Source organism: Vanessa cardui, chromosome 4, assembly GCF_905220365.1.
Source record: "Vanessa cardui chromosome 4, ilVanCard2.1, whole genome shotgun sequence".
Lineage (NCBI taxonomy): Eukaryota > Metazoa > Arthropoda > Insecta > Lepidoptera > Nymphalidae > Vanessa > Vanessa cardui.
The window spans coordinates 4599759-4621646 of record NC_061126.1 but is presented as its reverse complement, the minus strand read 5'-3'; the positions used below and the strand labels follow the sequence as shown (position 1 = coordinate 4621646).

Sequence of the window (21888 nt, the reverse complement as noted above, 5' to 3'; positions counted from 1 at the left end):
AGATAGAAAACAGTCAGTAAGAAAAAAATATATAATGTAGTAGTTGCCATTGCCTGCCGTTTCAATGTTAAAATAAATAAAACATTATTTGTTATTTCTAGTTCATTGCAAAGAATGAAAAATCTCCCAATATAATAAGATTCTAACTGCATGAAAATTCAATACTTTTTTTTCATCTGTTCATCACGTAAAATAAAGATACTCTATCGAGATAATACCAATATTACTGGTTTCGTTTTATTTTATTTTATATATTTTTAATAAACGATACATATAAGTGCAGACTATTTGATAGGTCAAAAGATATTTTAGTACATCAATAATTTGTATATCAATGATGCATTATTAGTCTGTAAATTTCCCACTGCTGGGCTAAGTCCTTCTCCCCCACTGAGGAATAAGTTGTATGTTATATTTTTTAAAACTAACTTAAGATGTGATAACATACTTCAGCATAGGAATGAAAGAGCATTTTTAATATTATTTTTATTCATTAATATTCATTTAAGTCATGACATTTTTTCATATCGCAGATTTATTCGTTCAATGAAATATGTTCATTTATCATATTTGATAACGGCCTTCTTGTAATATTAAAATTATGATGGATCACTTTTCTACCCTTAAAAGCCGAATAGTTTATTATAATCGAAGAATGAGCAGACATAAACAATTGTTAGATTTAATTATTTTTACTAATATTGTAAATGTGAAAGTAGCTCTGTTTATCTGTATGGTGCTCGTTCATTACCAAACCACTGAACCGAATTTTGAACTACAAGGACATAGGCTACTTTTTTGCCTGTCGCATGACAACCAAACCCCTAAAACACAAGCGAAGCCGCGAGCGATAACTAGTATTAAATATTCGTTAATAGTTGTAGTCATAACAATTCTTGATTAATATATCTTTATTTATAGTATAACACTATTCCATATTTACAACTTGTGTGTACTTTGATTAGAGTCGAGATGGCCCAGTGGTTAGAACGCGTGCATCTTAACCGATTGCGGATTCAAACCCAGGCAAGCACCGCTGTTTCATGTGCTTAATTTTTCTTTATAATTCATCTCGTGCTCAGCGGTGAAGGAAAACATCGCGAAGAAACCTGCATGTGACAAATTTCATAGAAATTCTGCCGTGTATTCCACCAACCCGCATTGGAATAGCGTGGTGGAATATGTTCCAAAACTTCTCCTCAACGGGAGAGGAGGCCTTTAGCCCAGAAGTGGGAATTTACAGGCTGTTGTTGTTGTATAGTCATATAAAATTTTTTGATTAACAAATGTGTAATTTCAGTAATTCCTGTTATAGTAATGAATCCGTTTTACAATGATGATCTTTTTTATATATTTTTTTACAATGCTTGACAATCATCCAATTGTTTTTCTTATGACAGCTAAATCATTATCAAAGTAAGAAGCAGTGCTATATGCCAGTATGAAATGTTAATTCATATAAAATAATATTCATTAAAGTTGTACAAATTATTTATCAATTAATAATAATTGTGTGAATAATAAAGTAAATGTAATAGTTCCTGTTATATTTATAATACGTAGGAATAATAATGTGATATAATGAATGATAAAATGCAATGATATAACACCATAGTGAAAGGCTAGGGCTACTCGCTAACAATGTCTTTATTTATAGTATAACACTATTCCATTTTTACAACTTGCTTGTACTTTGATTTATTTCCCAATTTTCGTTAACAACCTCGCTGACATTCATAACGCCATTATTTCGGGAATCCTTGACGAATGCCATAGATTATTCATGATTTCGACCAATGATGTCATGTCAATTCAATGTCAATGTGTCTGTTGTGTGTATGTATGCATGTTACACGTCCTGATATTGGAATATCATGTCGTATATTTAATAAGCATTATAGTCTTTAATATTTTTTTATAATTACAAAAACGTTCTTGTAAATAGCACTCTTGCCATAGGAAGACAGAAGAGTGCTACGGGCGACTACGAGTATGTTTTATAATCACAAAAACCTTTTTCAAATTAAGCGCCTACGGAAGTTTCGTTCCCGAAGATAAATATTTCTATAAATTACTTTTTGGATTAGTTGATTAGCTTAGGAAATGCACCACATATGTTTTCTGGTTTGTATTAAAAAAGAAACATATAACACAAATTATAAAACAAAAAGCATATTACTCATAACCTTTTTTTTATTTCGTCTTATGATAAGAAGCAATCTTGGAATAGCTAATTCTAAGCTTGATTCAACGTATTCTATTTATGTTTCAAAAGCTAAATTTTCCATTAGAGAAAAAAACAGAGAAGACCAGAAGAAACATAAAATTTGTTTGATTAACTGGATTGCATTTTGCATGTGATGTTCCTATATCAAAGGCTAAAATTCTCCTACTAACGTATTTTTTTATTTTAATAGTATTCTAATAAACGCGAAAGAAAATATAAGTTCCACAACAAAGAATTTGCTGTAGCTTTTAATTATGCAAAATTATTTGTGATGTTATTAAACTCGTGATTTCTTGGACGAGCGGACTAATTAGTAATTATTTGAATTCGAATGAACTAGAAATTAAATACTTGTTTTGTAAACAAATAATTTGCAGAAGTATTTCCTTATGCAAGATTGCTAAGATTTTTCTTTTAAATTTGATAGTTATTTTTTTTTTATTTATTTATTAAACCAAAAGAACAATACATTAATAATACACAAAACGGTACAACAAAAACCACAGTCGGTTTTCCTGCGCACCGCGGATTCAAACGACGATATCAACATATTAAAATGATAACGAATTAACAATGAGTATGAGTAAAAATAATAAGTGTAACAGAAATACAAAATTGAGGGTAGAACCAAAATAATAGCTTTGTAGTAATAGTCGACGCTCGCGCACTGAACTAGTTCCAGGAATTTACAATTTGAATAGCTACACTATACAGCATGTTCCAAATAGAATTTTTTTAATTTGTTTTTATAATTTTTTATGTTTAATTGTTTTTTTATATCAATAGGGATTTTATTGATTAGAGTAGGAATAACATATTCCAACACTCGCTTGCCGTAGTTATTATTGTATTTAGGAATATTTAATTTTTGATTACTGACATTTCTTAATTGCATGTTATAATTATTAGTATTTATTGTTTGATTTACATTAAAATTAAAATATTGATCTGTTAGTAGCATGAACTCAATTTTAATATTAACTGGCATTACCTTGCAATAAATAAATAAGTTGTGATAATTAGTTTTATATAATTCTTTAATTTTTTTTGGTACAATTGTTTTTAACAATCTTAGCTGCAGTTGATAAATTTGATTAATATGTGTTCTCTCTGTTAAACCATAGCTGCTGAGTCCGTATGAAATTATAGATTCGCCGAGAGTTTTATACATCATCAATAAAATTGAATATGGAATTTTATTACGTAATAAACTAAGTTTTGCTAAAAGGGCTCGTAACTTATCACAGACACTATTTATATGATCTTTCCATTTAAGACGGTTATCAATAATTAAACCAAGATATCGCTGGTTTTGGACCATATCTAATGAGGGACATTTACAATAATTATAACTATTGCTGTGTAAACATGTATGACTATGGGCAATGATCTTTAAACTACCATTATATCTGTTGTGACTAGAACTTATGTACATAGAATTTGTCTTTGTGACATTTATTACAAGACCTACATCATGTGACCACTTCATGTGTTCATTCGTCGGCGGTAGTTCGTTAAGTCAACACGTATTTGCGCGGTGTGTAATAGATTAAAAATGAGTAAATGTGATAAGTGTGGAAAAAATATTACCAAACGATATCCTGGATTGGAATGTAATAAATGTGAAAAAACAGTACATGGAAATACTTCGTGTTCCGGTCTAACAAATAAACAACTTGCTGCTTTGCGTGCAACCGAAAATCTACAATGGACGTGTCAAGAATGCAATAGCAACTGTTTAAAACGTAATTCATTTATCGTACCGGAGGAGGATGACGAGGATGAGGATAATACATCCCAGGATATGCGAATAAATATAAAACAAATGGTAAGCGATATGTCCAAAGAAATCGAAAAAGCCATACAACGAGAAATGAAGGACTTTATGAAATCGCTACAGTATCAAAGTGACAAGCTGGATGAATTGGTGGAAGGTCTCGAGTTTTGCAAGCAGTCAATTCAGGAACTAAAACGAAAAAACACAGAACTGAGCAATAAAAATTCTAACCTAGAAACTAGAATTGGTGCATTAGAACAACGGTTACAGGAGATCGAGCAACAAAAATTGGGTGATCAAATTGAGATATCTAATATACCTTACAATGATAAAGAAGACGCAAGGTTGATTGTTGAAGAAATTGCAAATAAATTGCAATTACCAAAAGATGATGTAGTAAGTATTCAGACAAAAGTGGGCTCGAATCGAAATGAAATGCCGGGACCGATACTATTAAAAATGAAGAATGAAAGTATTCAAAACAAATGGATTACTACATCAAAAAAGTGTAAGATATCTGTAAAGGATGTTGTTGTAAATACAGGTACAAAGTCCGGTCAACAAATAGTATATATACGAGAATCCCTAACACCGTATAATAAAAATTTATTATGGAATGCAAAACAACAACTTAAGGATAAGTACAAGTTTATATGGTGTAAAAAGGGTGTTATTCGTGTACGTAAGGACAGTGATAGTGTACCTATCATACTAAGATCAATAAAGGACATAAGTCGCTTAGTTCATAATTAAAAGTTACTTGTAATAAGAAAAGGTATTTCCCAGTTTTTTTTTTTTTTTTTTTAATTTATTTTATCCTTTTTCTTTAAGTGTTTACAGTTTATAGTTTATAGTCTTTTATAGTTTACAATTTATAATAATCTCACAATTAACTAAAATGGAAGTAATAAATGATGATTTACTGGAATTATCTAATTGTATAAACATACAAGATTTTGTTTTTAATATACCACATAGTAATAATATCCAACTATTTTGCGTCCATATAAACATAAGATCTATGATAAAAAACTTTTCTGCCTTAGAACAATGTATTAACTTATCTCAGAAATCAATCGATGTTGTTGTGGTAACTGAGGCAAATATCTCCGACTCATTAAGTTGTATGTATGGTTTGGATGGATTCGAAATGTACACAGAGTTGCGTAAGGCGCGCAGAGGTGGTGGCATAATTATATATATCAACAAAAAACATAAATTTAGCATATCTAAATCACAAACAAAACACTTTGAATGTATTCTGGGCACTTTAGTTACACCGAACAGATACGTCGCTAATCTGTGCGCACTTTACCGCCCTCCGAACTTAAGTAAACATCTGTTTATTGAGGAACTCGAACAACTTATTCAAAACACTAAATTATCTAATGACTTGTTTTTGTTGGGAGATATAAACATTGACTTAAAAATAAATAATCCTGTCAAACATAAATATAACAATATGATGTACGGTTTAGGTCTGGTGTGTGGGATTTCAGATTATACACGTATTGAATTACGTAATAATAAAATAGTAAAATCATGCATAGACCACATATACGCGAGATCTCATTCACTAGACATATACACCTCGACGCTCGACACTGTACTGGCCGACCATCGAATGGTCGCCTTAGCATGTGTTGGCTCAACCGCTATACAGAATGATGATAAATATAAAACTATTTTAAATTATGAACATTTGCAACAGCTTTTAAACGGCATCGATTGGACACCAATCGATCGTATGACATGCCCTGATGATATCTACATGTATATTAAAAATAAAATAAATAATTGCTATAACAACTCAAAAACTAAAATAAAAATAAAAAACAATCCAAATCGTTCATCCAATCATTGGATGAACAAAAGTATAATCAGAGCATGTAAATATAGAGATGAATTGTTTAAAAAATGGAAGAAAGATATAGGAAATGAAATATTAAAACTTAAATATAATAAAGCAAGAAATTTTGCAAATAAAATAATAAATATTACTAAAAATAACTATTATAAAAGCGAAATATATAAATATAAAAATGACTATAGAAAATTATGGCAAATAGTAAATAGATTAACTGGCAAAGTTAAAAACTCCGTGGATAAAATTATTATAAAAGCTTTTAACAAAAATAGCATCCCAATAAAGGATATTGCAAATAACTTTGCAATGTCTTTTAAAAACAGTGTTAAAAATATTATACCCACATGTACAATGCCATTACTAAAAATAAATGATTATGAAAGACGTGTTAATATGTCATGTAGATTTAAAAAGGCTAGTGTGTATAATGTTTCTAATATTATTAAGTCACTTAACAATAACAAATCTCCAGGCATAGACAATATACGTGTCATAGATCTCAAAAAATTAAATGATAAAATTGCTCCAATAATAGCAAAATTGATCAATGCCTGTATAACTACAGGTAAGTATCCGAAAGATCTAAAATTTGGATTAGTCAGGCCTTTATTTAAAAAAGGTAAAAGTGATGACTACGAAAACTATCGACCTATTACAGTACTACCAACAATAGATAAAATAGTAGAAAAATATATTTGTCAACAAATACAATGTTTTTATAAAGACTATAATATTTTATCTCATAAGCAATTTGGTTTTCAACCGAAAAAGAGTACCACGCAGTTATTATCTAAATTTACCGACTCTGTCAATAAGCATTTAAATGATAAAAAACATGTAATAGTTGTATTTATAGATTATAGTAAGGCTTTTGACACGCTCAGACATACTGTTTTAATGCAAAAGCTCGAAAATAATGGAATTAGAGGACCTTTGTTAAAATGGTGTCAAAACTATTTAAAAGACAGAGCATACAGTGTTAAAATCGGTGAATCGCTTAGTGATGAAGTATACGTCTCACACGGAACGGCACAAGGATCGGTACTAGGACCATTACACTACATAACGTACGTCAATGATTTAGAAAATGCTATTAAAAGTTGTGAAATGTATCAGTTTGCAGACGATACATGTCTCCTGTCAGCGCACAATAACATAGACGAAGCATTAAAACAAATTCAATCTGATTTTGACGTACTTTCGAAGTGGTCACATGATGTAGGTCTTGTAATAAATGTCACAAAGACAAATTCTATGTACATAAGTTCTAGTCACAACAGATATAATGGTAGTTTAAAGATCATTGCCCATAGTCATACATGTTTACACAGCAATAGTTATAATTATTGTAAATGTCCCTCATTAGATATGGTCCAAAACCAGCGATATCTTGGTTTAATTATTGATAACCGTCTTAAATGGAAAGATCATATAAATAGTGTCTGTGATAAGTTACGAGCCCTTTTAGCAAAACTTAGTTTATTACGTAATAAAATTCCATATTCAATTTTATTGATGATGTATAAAACTCTCGGCGAATCTATAATTTCATACGGACTCAGCAGCTATGGTTTAACAGAGAGAACACATATTAATCAAATTTATCAACTGCAGCTAAGATTGTTAAAAACAATTGTACCAAAAAAAATTAAAGAATTATATAAAACTAATTATCACAACTTATTTATTTATTGCAAGGTAATGCCAGTTAATATTAAAATTGAGTTCATGCTACTAACAGATCAATATTTTAATTTTAATGTAAATCAAACAATAAATACTAATAATTATAACATGCAATTAAGAAATGTCAGTAATCAAAAATTAAATATTCCTAAATACAATAATAACTACGGCAAGCGAGTGTTGGAATATGTTATTCCTACTCTAATCAATAAAATCCCTATTGATATAAAAAAACAATTAAACATAAAAAATTATAAAAACAAATTAAAAAAATTCTATTTGGAACATGCTGTATAGTGTAGCTATTCAAATTGTAAATTCCTGGAACTAGTTCAGTGCGCGAGCGTCGACTATTACTACAAAGCTATTATTTTGGTTCTACCCTCAATTTTGTATTTCTGTTACACTTATTATTTTTACTCATACTCATTGTTAATTCGTTATCATTTTAATATGTTGATATCGTCGTTTGAATCCGCGGTGCGCAGGAAAACCGACTGTGGTTTTTGTTGTACCGTTTTGTGTATTATTAATGTATTGTTCTTTTGGTTTAATAAATAAATAAAAAAAAAAAAAAAATAACTATCAAATTTAAAAGAAAAATCTTAGCAATCTTGCATAAGGAAATACTTCTGCAAATTATTTGTTTACAAAACAAGTATTTAATTTCTAGTTCATTCGAATTCAAATAATTACTAATTAGTCCGCTCGTCCAAGAAATCACGAGTTTAATAACATCACAAATAATTTTGCATAATTAAAAGCTACAGCAAATTCTTTGTTGTGGAACTTATATTTTCTTTCGCGTTTATTAGAATACTATTAAAATAAAAAAATACGTTAGTAGGAGAATTTTAGCCTTTGATATAGGAACATCACATGCAAAATGCAATCCAGTTAATCAAACAAATTTTATGTTTCTTCTGGTCTTCTCTGTTTTTTTCTCTAATGGAAAATTTAGCTTTTGAAACATAAATAGAATACGTTGAATCGAGCTTAGAATTAGCTATTCCAAGTTTGCTTCTTATCATAAGACAAAATTAAAAAAAAGGTTATGAGTAATATGCTTTTTGTTTTATAATTTGTGTTATATGTTTCTTTTTTAATACAAACCAGAAAACATATGTGGTGCATTTCCTAAGCTAATCAACTAATCCAAAAAGTAATTTATAGAAATATTTATCTTCGGGAACGAAACTTCCGTAGGCGCTTAATTCGAAAAAGGTTTTTGTGATTATAAAACATACTCGTAGTCGCCCGTAGCACTCTTCTGTCTTCCTATGGCAAGAGTGCTATTTACAAGAACGTTTTTGTAATTATAAAAAAATATTAAAGACTATAATGCTTATTAAATATACGATATGATATTCCAATATCAGGACGTGTAACATGCATACATACACACAACAGACACATTGACATTGAATTGACATGACATCATTGGTCGAAATCATGAATAATCTATGGCATTCGTCAAGGATTCCCGAAATAATGGCGTTATGAATGTCAGCGAGGTTGTTAACGAAAATTGGGAAATAAATCAAAGTACAAGCAAGTTGTAAAAATGGAATAGTGTTATACTATCAATAAAGACATTGTTAGCGAGTAGCCCTAGCCTTTCACTATGGTGTTATATCATTGCATTTTATCATTCATTATATCACATTATTATTCCTACGTATTATAAATATAACAGGAACTATTACATTTACTTTATTATTCACACAATTATTATTAATTGATAAATAATTTGTACAACTTTAATGAATATTATTTTATATGAATTAACATTTCATACTGGCATATAGCACTGCTTCTTACTTTGATAATGATTTAGCTGTCATAAGAAAAAAATTAAATTTGAATTCGAATGAACTAGAAATTAAATACTTGTTTTATAAACAAATAATTTGCAGAAGTTTTGCCTTATGCAAGATTGCTAAGATTTTTCTTTTAAATTTGATAGTTATTGTACATGTTAATTCAGCTCAATATTTAAAAAAAGTTATTTGTACCAGCAGCTGGTATCCCGAGGCCGCATTCATTTTAATTTCTTATAAATTTATGAAAGGTTAATTAAATTCATTCGAATAAACTTGACCTAAGTTATTTTCATTGTTACTGTCATTTCAAACTGACTTGGGTAATATAATGAAAAATTGGATGATTGTCAAGCATTGTAAAAAAATATATAAAAAAGATCATCATTGTAAAACGGATTCATTACTATAACAGGAATTACTGAAATTACAATATGTTAATCAAAAAATTTTATATGACTATACAACAACAACAGCCTGTAAATTCCCACTTCTGGGCTAAAGGCCTCCTCTCCCGTTGAGGAGAAGTTTTGGAACATATTCCACCACGCTATTCCAATGCGGGTTGGTGGAATACACGGCAGAATTTCTATGAAATTTGTCACATGCAGGTTTCTTCGCGATGTTTTCCTTCACCGCTGAGCACGAGATGAATTATAAAGAAAAATTAAGCACATGAAACAGCGGTGCTTGCCTGGGTTTGAATCCGCAATCGGTTAAGATGCACGCGTTCTAACCACTGGGCCATCTCGACTCTAATCAAAGTACACACAAGTTGTAAATATGGAATAGTGTTATACTATAAATAAAGATATATTAATCAAGAATTGTTATGACTACAACTATTAACGAATATTTAATACTAGTTATCGCTCGCGGCTTCGCTTGTGTTTTAGGGGTTTGGTTGTCATGCGACAGGCAAAAAAGTAGCCTATGTCCTTGTAGTTCAAAATTCGGTTCAGTGGTTTGGTAATGAACGAGCAACATACAGATAAACAGAGCTACTTTCACATTTACAATATTAGTAAAAATAATTAAATCTAACAATTGTTTATGTCTGCTCATTCTTCGATTATAATAAACTATTCGGCTTTTAAGGGTAGAAAAGTGATCCATCATAATTTTAATATTACAAGAAGGCCGTTATCAAATATGATAAATGAACATATTTCATTGAACGAATAAATCTGCGATATGAAAAAATGTCATGACTTAAATGAATATTAATTAATAAAAATAATATTAAAAATGCTCTTTCATTCCTATGCTGAAGTATGTTATCACATCTTAAGTTAGTTTTAAAAAATATAACATACAACTTATTCCTCAGTGGGGGAGAAGGACTTAGCCCAGCAGTGGGAAATTTACAGACTAATAATGCATCATTGATATACAAATTATTGATGTACTAAAATATTTTTTGACCTATCAAATAGTCTGCACTTATATGTATCGTTTATTAAAAATATATAAAATAAAATAAAACGAAACCAGTAATATTGGTATTATCTCGAGAGAGTATCTTTATTTTACGTGATGAACAGATGAAAAAAAAGTATTGAATTTTCATGCAGTTAGAATCTTATTATATTGGGAGATTTTTCATTCTTTGCAATGAACTAGAAATAACAAATAATGTTTTATTTATTTTAACATTGAAACGGCAGACAATGGCAACTACTACATTATATATTTTTTTCTTACTGACTGTTTTCTATCTTTCCTGTTGCTCCATTATCGAGTAGTGTGTGCACCAGTTCTGATTGGTACGCCACTCCGAGGTCTCAGGTTCGATTCCCGGCGAAGTCGATGTAGAAAAAAGTTCTTTAAATTTCTATAATGTCTTGGTCATGTTTGTGGTACCGTCGTTACTTCTGATTTTCCATAACACTAGTGCTTTAACTACTTACATTGGGATCAGAGTAATGTATGTGATGTTGTCGAATATTTAATTATTTATTTCCTATTGCTGTTAACACTATTTTCTTACATGTTATTCTGGTTGTCTGTTGTGGCTAATAACTACTTACTAACAACAAGTCGTCGAGAGCACTCATACGAGTGAAATTTAGGTATATGTTTTATAAAGTTGAGTACCTACGATCCCTCATCATGATCACATCACGCGGCATGTTAGCGCCAATACTCATTAACTATCTCAATAAGTCTTTACTGTATATTATTATTCTAAAAACAGTTATTTTATACCAATCATTAAAAATTAAACAAATCAATGTGAACAACCACAATAATTTCTAAGTCGATATCATCACAAAAATTACTAATTGCAAAAGATCTTGATCTTTTAAAATACAACTTAAAATATTTTTGCCGCTGTCCCTTGTCTAAATAGTCTAATTCGCCCTTAATAATTGCATTTCAAAATTATCTTGGCAATTGTTCAACTATTTACAGGTACTAAGCGTACACTATGACAGAACACATATATACAATGTGTATTAGAACTATATACTCATTATAAATATATGTATTTTTATTTACGATTGAACTGAAGACGTTGTATATTAAAAAAATGGATGTTACATTATGTGGCGTATAGGCCTTTCGTTTTTTCGACACAGATTAGTTTCCTATTCGCCATCCTTGATTCCGTTTACAAACCCTCATAACACTTAATATGATTGAAAAATAGCACACTTTAAATTAGCTCTTAAGAACTATGAGATCTACGGTATGCATTTAATCCACAATTTCTATTCCGAGTGTCATTCTGAGAACTGAGTTTATGGACATCAACTCCCAAAGATAATTAAGGCAGTAGATTATGAGACGTTATCTTTGGAATTATGAGACCAGACTATAAAATATAGTATCGGAGTTACAGTTCATACGATAAAATTTATTAAAGTTTTATTAATTAGGAATGGTTTAATTTTAATTTTAACGTTATTTTCTTCTTTAATTGCACCTTTGCGGTAAAACTTATAAATTCCAAGAGCTGCGGCGTAAATTTACTGAGCCATCCGTCTATTCTAGAATAGGGGTACAAGGAAAGTTACACGAACGAACGGGTCGATCGACGATAACAATGTTTCCAATCTACATATATTCAGCAAGAAGATATACAGTTAATAGTTTTGTAATATGTACATTAATAGGTCTGTTACATTTCGATCTTTTTGTATGATTTGATAGAAGAAAATATGATAACGGTTAAAATCTATATTATTTTTATTATAACCTCATTTATTATTATTTTTTCATTGATTTTATTCAAACTCAAAAAATGAATATATACTATTATCTCGAGCAGTCCCTTAACTAGTAAGTAATATTTAAAAGAATAAATGGGATTTTAATTAAAATATTCCACAACTTATCTATGTATAAACATTTATACAATAATAGTAAAACCTACTTAGGGTAAACAAAAACTTTTTATATTTAAACTGGTCTACAAACTAGCCACTGGAATGAGACGGGTATGTAGGTATATATGTATCTTTTACACGTGACACTGGCGGAATATTTTACTATCAAGCGTAGATACACGCCAGAAAATGACAAACAAAGAACGGTTCACATGTATTTTTAACTTTAATAAGCTGGAACCTTTTTAATAATTATAGAAAGAAAGTATTCAAAATCAAAATAAACTTTATTCAAGTAGGCTTTTACAAGCACTTTTGAATCGTCATTTTACAATTAAGTGAAGCTACCACCGGTTCGGAAATTAGATTCTACCGAGAAGAACCGGCAAGAAACTCAATAGTTACTCTTTTTCAACATCTAAAAAATGCGAAGTCATGTTAGTTAATACAATTATTTAAATTACTATTATTAATACCTGTTGAATTTGTACTTGACTTTGTCAGGATATATCCCGCTTGGAAGTCAACAGGTATTTATTCACAATCGAAGTCGACTAAAAATGGAAGGGACTAAAAATAAATCAAAACTTTCAGTGCATACAACCAAAACATGTATACACTTAACAGAAAGCCAAAAAATTTAATACTCGGTTGTTGATATTTTTCTAATCCGGGATTATTTTGATCGAATTATATCCAGGGATAAACATTCAAAGATTACTTATATTAAAAAGACTAGAAGATTAAAATTATTTCATCCATTTCGATTAAATATTTTATCAATTTAACATTTAGTTCAGATTATATTCTTGAAAATTTCTTAACTGTTTATGTAACACATGGCATGAAAAGAGTGTTAAAAAATTTATAAAAAACATGAAAATCAAAATTGAACTGACTATAGATACATACATGTATCGTAAATCAAAATATACTTTATTCAAGCAAGCCCATACAAGCACTCGAATCCTTATTTTACAAGACAAATTGAAAGTATGTGTATATTCTACCGAGAATAGCTGACAGGAAGCTCAACAGATACCCTTTTTCTCAAAAGAAAATTCAAAGTCAACTTTCACAATCACAATAAAATATATGTTACACAAAATGAGTGGTTTTTTTAAGCTTTAACCTGATTTTTTTAAGATAGTCAGATTATTGTTTTAACAAGTGTAAATGATTCACTTTTTTTGTGTCTTTAAAACTTTGTACTATTTAACAAATATATATCGCTGTCCGTCTGTCTGTCTGTTCGTCTGTGACCAGGCTCTATCCCATGAATAATGATTCAAAGACTACAGTTATAACAACAAAAATTCAAAAACAGAACAAACTAAATATTTAATTGGGCTCCGATACAATACAATATTTTTTCCTTTTTTCGATATAGATATTTGTACAAACCCCTGAATGTCTGAGTCCAACTCGCACTTGGCCGGTTATTTATGTATATATTTAAAGGTTACCGTTTCTAGAATCAGTGATAGAGTCATCATCATGAGAACTACCATGTGATTATTTAAAAAAAGTGATTTTAATAGTAGGTTAATTAACCTGTAAATGGAAAAGAAAAAAGTAAAGAAATTTAATTAGTTTCTTCAATGATCCATGTAATTTAATTCAGAGCATCGAATTTTCGACTCTAATGCAATTTACTACGGGACTTCCAACTTAATTCCGTCATATATTTTCTCAAGCCGAGCGAAGCAAATACCTTCGGGTAATCGATGTGATCGATTTTACTCGATTTGTTTGTACACTTCAGAATCGATTACGTGATGTACGTGATTACAATCCGAATAAAAGTCTTATTTACTCTGTTACGTAACAGTCTAAAAGATTATTAGAATATTTGAGAATTCAAGCTAATCTTGTATATAATTTTTTTTAATGATGATGAAGATTATACAATTTATAACTGAACAATAAAATAGGGTTGCTATTTGCTTGAACTCATACGAAATGAAAGATACATTTTCACGGTATTATTATAAGGAATTTAAGCGAGCTAAATTGCTACGGCGAATATGTTTGCGATATACGATTTAAGCAAACGTTTTGTGTATTAACTCGTAACGTAAAAACTGACAGTTCCATACATGCAATATCCGATAACATTCGAAAACCATATTTAAAAATGGAACAATTTTTCTTTATTGAACCAGGAATTGACAAATAATATTTCTGTTTTTTTTTTATTATTTACATAAAACTTTTTTTGTTCAACGTATGTTGAGTGATGAATTCTTTATATTTTTTATTTTCTTTGTTGTTATGTAATAACACTTATTGTTTATTTAAAAAACACAGTAGATAAACATATTGTAATTCTTCAAATTCATTTCATAGAACCAAATAATCAAAATAAACAAACAACATTTTTACGTTTTTATTAGTAATCTCAAAACTTTTTATTTTTTTAGCTGTGTCCCAAAACAACAAATCCGTCACAATATGTCGTTCAAACGACGTTTTCCTTCGTCGACGAGCACGAAGGATTTATAAACACAATTAGCTTTGGTTCAAATGCACGTAGTCTATTCATCACTCTTTAACATTTGTTTACTTAATTATATTCTAAAACTATATTACTAACATTTTTAATAACATTGCTTAAGTTTAGTTTATAGAAGGAGAAAAAATAATATGTATCTATATACTCATCTTATATATATGATAATAAAATGTATATCAAATATAATACCATTAAACGGCAACACTAAGTATGTACGTTGTATTCCAGATTGAAGGAGTGTTGTGAACCAATTTTATTATAGGCACAAATGACATCACATTTTCAACCGACTTCCAAAAGGAGGAGGTTATCAATTCGTCTGTATTTTTTTTTTTTTTTTTTTTTTTTTTTTTTTTATGTTTGTTACCTCATAACTTTTTACTGGGTGGATCGATTTTGATAATTTTTTTTTTGTTTGAAAGGTAGTGCTTCCCGTGGGGTCCCATTTTTTTTTTATTTTTTTCCGATGATGGTATCCGTACGAAAACGACATAAGTCTTAAATTTGCATTATGTATATGCGCGACAAATAGGTGAATATCTCAAAATCACGTTAACCAATTTTGATTATTCTTTTTTTATTATAAAGAATATACTTTAAGGGTAGTTTGGTGAAAGTTTGGTAAGGTTCTGAGCACATGATCCATGACAAATTAAGGGAACGGGAGGGAACGAAACAATTCTGAGGAGCACGTTAGCAATACTCGGTCGAATCTTTTATTTATGGGTTACTTGGATATTTGAATCACCTTCTGGAACGTGGTTATGTTCATGTAATTGTCATAATCGAATATTATAATCAACTAGCGACCCGCCCCGACTTCTCACGGGTGCAATACTGATACTAAATATACTAAAGAATTTGTTTATTTACGACATCACATTGCAAACTTCTAAAATTGTCAGTGTTTCTTTACTATATTGTTCATTTATTATATACAGAAACTTTCCCCTTGAATCACACTATCTATTAAAAAAAACTACATCAAAATCCGTTGCGTAGTTTTAAAGATATAGGGACAGAGAAAGCGACTTTGTTTTATACTATGTATTGACGGAACTCCTAAATCTTTAATCAAATTTTGTGTAAATGATGTGATGTCATATGATGTACGACATAGCATACAAATAGCTCTTTTGGAAAGTTTTTTTACTGAGGTCGATTACAGCTCATTCGAGGGTGGTACCTTGTAGTTTATGCCGCATGACGTATTAAAGCCGCATTTTCGAAAGTCTATTTTTGCTTTATTCGAAAGTTTCTTTTAAAATTGTCTCTGAAGTAGTTTCTGATTCATATAAACGGCACGCTTAATCTATCCATATTAATAAAATAATGTTAGTCTACATCAGCTTCACTTAAAATCAAAAAATAAATAAAATTTTAACAAAAAGAAAAACCGACTTCAAACAAAACAGTATTTTAAAACAAATTAAAATGCACTAAAAACAAATAAAAATAATTGCATATTTAACACATTTTGAGAGTCCTCCTAGGTAAAATTAAATGAAAAATATTAGACTACTTAAAAGTCGATTTACGATTATATAATGTAGTTATAATTATTGCTATATTTGGAGTCGGTGTCAGCCAACCCTATACTATACCTATCAAAAAACCATACGAGAATACTTTAAGAAATGTTTCTTACAAATTACCTTTTATACGATATTATACTGGGTCAATCAAGAGGCTTGTATCGCTTCTTTCTTTTGATTGTTGAAGCGTGTGCCTGTGGCTGACACCGGCTCCAAATATAACAATAACTATAACTACGTTATATAATCGTAAATCGACTTTTAAGTAGTCTAATATTTTTCATTTAATTTTACCTAGGAGGACTCTCAAAATGTGTTAAATATGCAATTATTTTTATTTGTTTTTAGTGCATTTTAATTTGTTTTAAAATACTGTTTTGTTTGAAGTCGGTTTTTCTTTTTGTTAAAATTTTATCATTCCCAATGTTAGTGGCGCGTAAGCGTTAGAAGGGATGGTTAATATTTCTAATAATGGCTCCTATGAGAACCAGCCTTCCTATAATAATAAATGAAAGTAGGTAGGCTGGACCGAATAGAATAACTTAAGCTTTTTAGGTGGGTGTAAGTCTCGAAATGACCCAATTTTTTTAATGTTAAATAGATTTAATTTTATATATATTAACTTCCCGTCCAGATAAAGGTCTAAATAAAACATTTATGTTATAAAAACGATATAACTCTATTGATTAACGCAACACACGTCAGTAAATCATTTCATTAGTCCATTGATTTAAGCCGTGTGAAAATTGGTTCAGTAATTTTTTACTTTATCACGATCAGAAAGACAAATAGACATAGCGGTATGATTTAGAATAAATAAAATACAAAAGAGATGAAACACCAAAATTTAATTACTAATATAATATTATAATTTCCTGTTTACCAAAAACAGCACTTTTTTCTAGAAATTTTAACTGGTAAATAGATACACCTATCTTAATTGTTATAATAATTCACTTTAATGATATCACTATTAAACTACGGCATAATATCGCAATACTAAAATATACGTATACTTAATCCAAAATTAAAAAAAACACACACACACTTTCGATAAAACGGTTATTTTTTTTTTGAAAGTGTGAAAGTTTAACGTTTCATTTTTTTTATACACGATTTATGTATCCTGCCTTACATTGACTCAAAGAAAAATCTATTATATACATCATTCAAATCTATTATAGCATCAAAATTATATTATCACATATAAGCAAAAGATTTATATTCATAAATTCTCAATAATACTAAATATATTTGTATATTAGTGTGTGTGTATGCTAATAAATTATTTCGTTTGTTCCAGGTGTTCAGATAGCGTATTTTGCAATCATTGGCACACAAATGTTTATGATTGTGCTCAGCATATTCCTATTTTACGGAATTTATAAAGTGAGTATAATTTTATAGTTCATTCAGCTGTTATCTGTTAAATCAAATTTGCATATTATTCAGCTGAAAAGCTTTTTAGTTTAAAATATTGAGTGCAATTTTAGTTTTAATATTTAATTATTGTAAAACATTATTCTTTATCGATATAACCGGTGTCTAAACAAGGTCACTATTTGATATTCTCAGTAGGGGTATTCTCTCCTTCATTTTCCATATTCCGTTATAGATGCTGTTTTATGCATTTTCTTGAAAAATATTACGCCGGAGACTACAGCCGTTCGCTTCTAAAGTTATTCGTGTATTTTCCTTCATGATGAAACTTGGTTTTATTTTTCGTAAGTGCTATAAAGTGTTCGGAAATAAGATCGAGTGTCAAGTGATGGTTTACGATAGTCACGATTTTCTTTATTACTCCATCATGCTGTTACAGCAGTAATAAAGAGCTTATCTTAATAGCTTCAAAGATGGTTAGATTAGTGAAGCTTAAGAATGTTTTAGATTATTAATTTTTAATTACATTATTGGAAAACATTTTTTTTTATATTGATGGGTTATATTTTCCCACACATATTTAACACTCAACACATAATCCTTAACAGAAATAAAGCATTTATATGAAAAATTAAAACGAGTTCTCTAACAAACGGTCCAGTCCCTAAGAGTTCAAGTTTGATTCATACCAAATAACTAACTTACAGTAATAAATAATATATATTTTATATACCGTCAATGCGCCTAAGATGTTAAATTTCTTTTGTCTGTACGTACACTGTCATACTTAACATTCAAATTGACAAGAAAGTAATACTATATATTGATGAAATAATTGACGAGGAAATGGTACCCACCCTGGACTTTATACCAAAGAAAGTAAAAAAAAAGTAAAGTAACAGCCTGTACATTTCCCACTGCTGAGATGAGGCCTCCTCTTCCATTAAGGAATGGGTTTTGAACATATTCCACCACGCTGTTCCAATACGTGTTGGTGAAATGCACATGTGGCAGAATTTCGGTAAAATTAGACACATTCAGGTTTCCTCATGATGTTTTCCTTCACCACCGAGCACGAGATGATATATACATACAAATTAAGCACATATACATATATATAAATATATATAGTGGTGCTCGCCTGGGTTTGAACCCGCAATCATCAGTTAAGATACACGCGTTCTAACCACTGGGCCATCTCAACTCTTCTCGTACCAACTAACATCTGGTAAAATTTACACAATACAAATAAAAGTAGTTTAAATGAAAATAATAATAATGTACCGATAACACCAGTTAGAAATTTACTTCCTAAATATGAGTTACTATATGATATTTGTAGCGAATAAGTCTTCTTCACATGTACATATTCTATTCCCCGTATCATTAAAATAATCTTATGATAAAGCAATAAGCCGCTATGCAAATATTTACGGAAAAACAAAATAACAGTAACAGGAAATAAATATATTTATTCGGAATAAATATTTACGTACCGGTGTGATGATGGCTTTTAAAAGACTGAATTACATATGACTTTAAATAAATTAAATTTTATATTTTGCTTTGTATGTAAAAAATGAATGTTTAAATTATTATTGCGAATTATCCAATGGTAGCATTTTTATCTGAATCTTCTGTTCAATGATTATGTTCTTATTTAGAATTCCGTTCTAGGTAAATACATAATCCACAGATTTCGTTTTCAGTCAACAGATACGAATACATTATTTATTTGTTTTGTAATCTCGTCTGACACATTCGTGAAATAAGTAATAAATTGATACGTATGTTGTTCGTGCTACTTAGAATAAAAAACATCGAATGTACGACTCTGTTTTATACACAGCTGAAGATTGGAAAGTGTAGACGTGGGGTCAATTCCTTCGATAGAAGGATATTTTAAAGCGTCATCTGACTAACTTTAATATCCCTCTGAACTCTTGGGAATCGCTCGCTAGTCAGAGTCTGTGTGGCGTTATACTATTAATAAGGCTCCTACTATTTTCGAGCGAAACCGTTTGGACGACTTCTAAACCAAACGCCTTATTAAAACGATCCATCTCAAACATTCATTGCTACACGTACAATTGTAAAGGACAATTTTCATCTGTCTGTTTTGTTCTGTCATCCCTGCAACATCGTAGAATAAAATACAAACTAAGCTACTTTGCTATGAGTAGCATAGTCATAGCAGAGTGCCGATATGACGTGCATACAAATGCAAAAGCTCTCACAAAGTATGAGAACGTATAGAAAAATTTGTTTTTTTTTTTTAAAGTAATCTCGTAATCAATGGAAAAAATCGCGTGAAACACTAAATATGTATATCAAATGAAATTTTGTCACATGTTCATTTTTTATTCAAACCCAAGTATGAACCGCTGAGTTTTCGTATGATGAATCAGTGTTTAATAATTACTCTCACCCTCGACCGTAGAGGAAAAAGTTGTGTGGAAATGTATTAGATGAAAATTAGTCAAATCTATATTCATATTCACGAGCACGCTTTGAAACAACGCGATAGAATAATCTTCAAACCTTGCCTTTAAGAAGAATGCAGCTGTCGCCCAGTCGTAGTACTTTTACAGCCTGTTAGTTTTATAAAATCGTTCGTCAAGATTTGAAATTCAGATGTAATCTAGCCCTTCTTCTTTTGACTTAACTTTAACATCTACACATATGTACAGTTTGACGTATTTTTATAAGAACAAAAGAAAGAACTTGGTTTAGAGGATCGTAAGCAACGCATCAGGATTTTACGAGCTCGCGCTGTGATTTCAAGAAGCATTTTCTATTTAATGGAGCTGTGAAAATCGAGTTGAACAAACTCATAAAACAAAGATTACATTTGAACTACATACATATATTCATGCATTGTCCCTTAATATTAAGCACTGAGTATATAAACCTTCACAGTTAATTTAAAATTATATATCAAGTTCGCGGAGCGGAGGAACGGATGCGAGATGGCCCAGTGGTTAGAACGCGTGCATCTTAACCGATGATTGCGGGTTCAAACCCAGGCAAGCACCTCTGATTCATATGCTTAATTTGTCTTTATAATTCATCTCGTGCTCGGCAGTGAAGGAAAACATCGTAAGGAAACCTGCATGTGACAAATTTCATAGAAATTTTGCCACATGTGTATTCCACCAACCCGCTTTGGAACCGCGTGGTGGAATATATTCCAAACCTTCTCCTCAAAGGGAGAGGAGGCCTTTAGCCCAGCAGTGGGAATTTACAGGCTGTTGTTGTTGTTTGTTGTTGTATCAAGTTCGCGTTTGTTAAATTAACTCTGATAATATATAATATACATACGAGTATAGGCCACCAGCATTCACTGCGTTACTACTGACGACTGCAAAAACTTATCACAATAAAAAATCTATCCCTGGGTAGGTTACACATGAAACTCGAAATCTTGAAATGGTACAGAGCCTTTAAACCTTTTCTATGTTACTAAAATAAAAAGAATTGTCATTATTCTTTTGTCCTATAGATATTTTAATAATGTAATAATTGTTTGACTAAATAAGAAATCTAGACCACGAAATGTATGTTGTAAAAAATATTATTTTAATATTGTTATTGATAAAATAAAAAGATCTTTCATTGGATACTCGAGTTCCAAGAAGCTACGCGTGTAATATTAAAATATTATACATAATACGTAGTACATATTTGTAGCAAAGATGTACAAGAAATCAATAAATATTTAATGAAGATCTTATTTGTTTATGGAAGGA

The 21888-nt window shown here is 30.0% G+C and overlaps 1 protein-coding gene across 1 annotated transcript in view; it reads left to right on the top strand.

Moving 5' to 3' along the window:
- The window catches only part of LOC124544472, a 66070-nt gene that overhangs the window by 26139 nt on the left and 18043 nt on the right, over window positions 1-21888 (top strand). The window contains exon 4 of the mRNA XM_047123043.1: window positions 18063-18148. Coding sequence (XP_046978999.1) covers window positions 18063-18148 — 86 coding nt within the window. The remainder of the gene's footprint in view (window positions 1-18062; window positions 18149-21888) is intronic.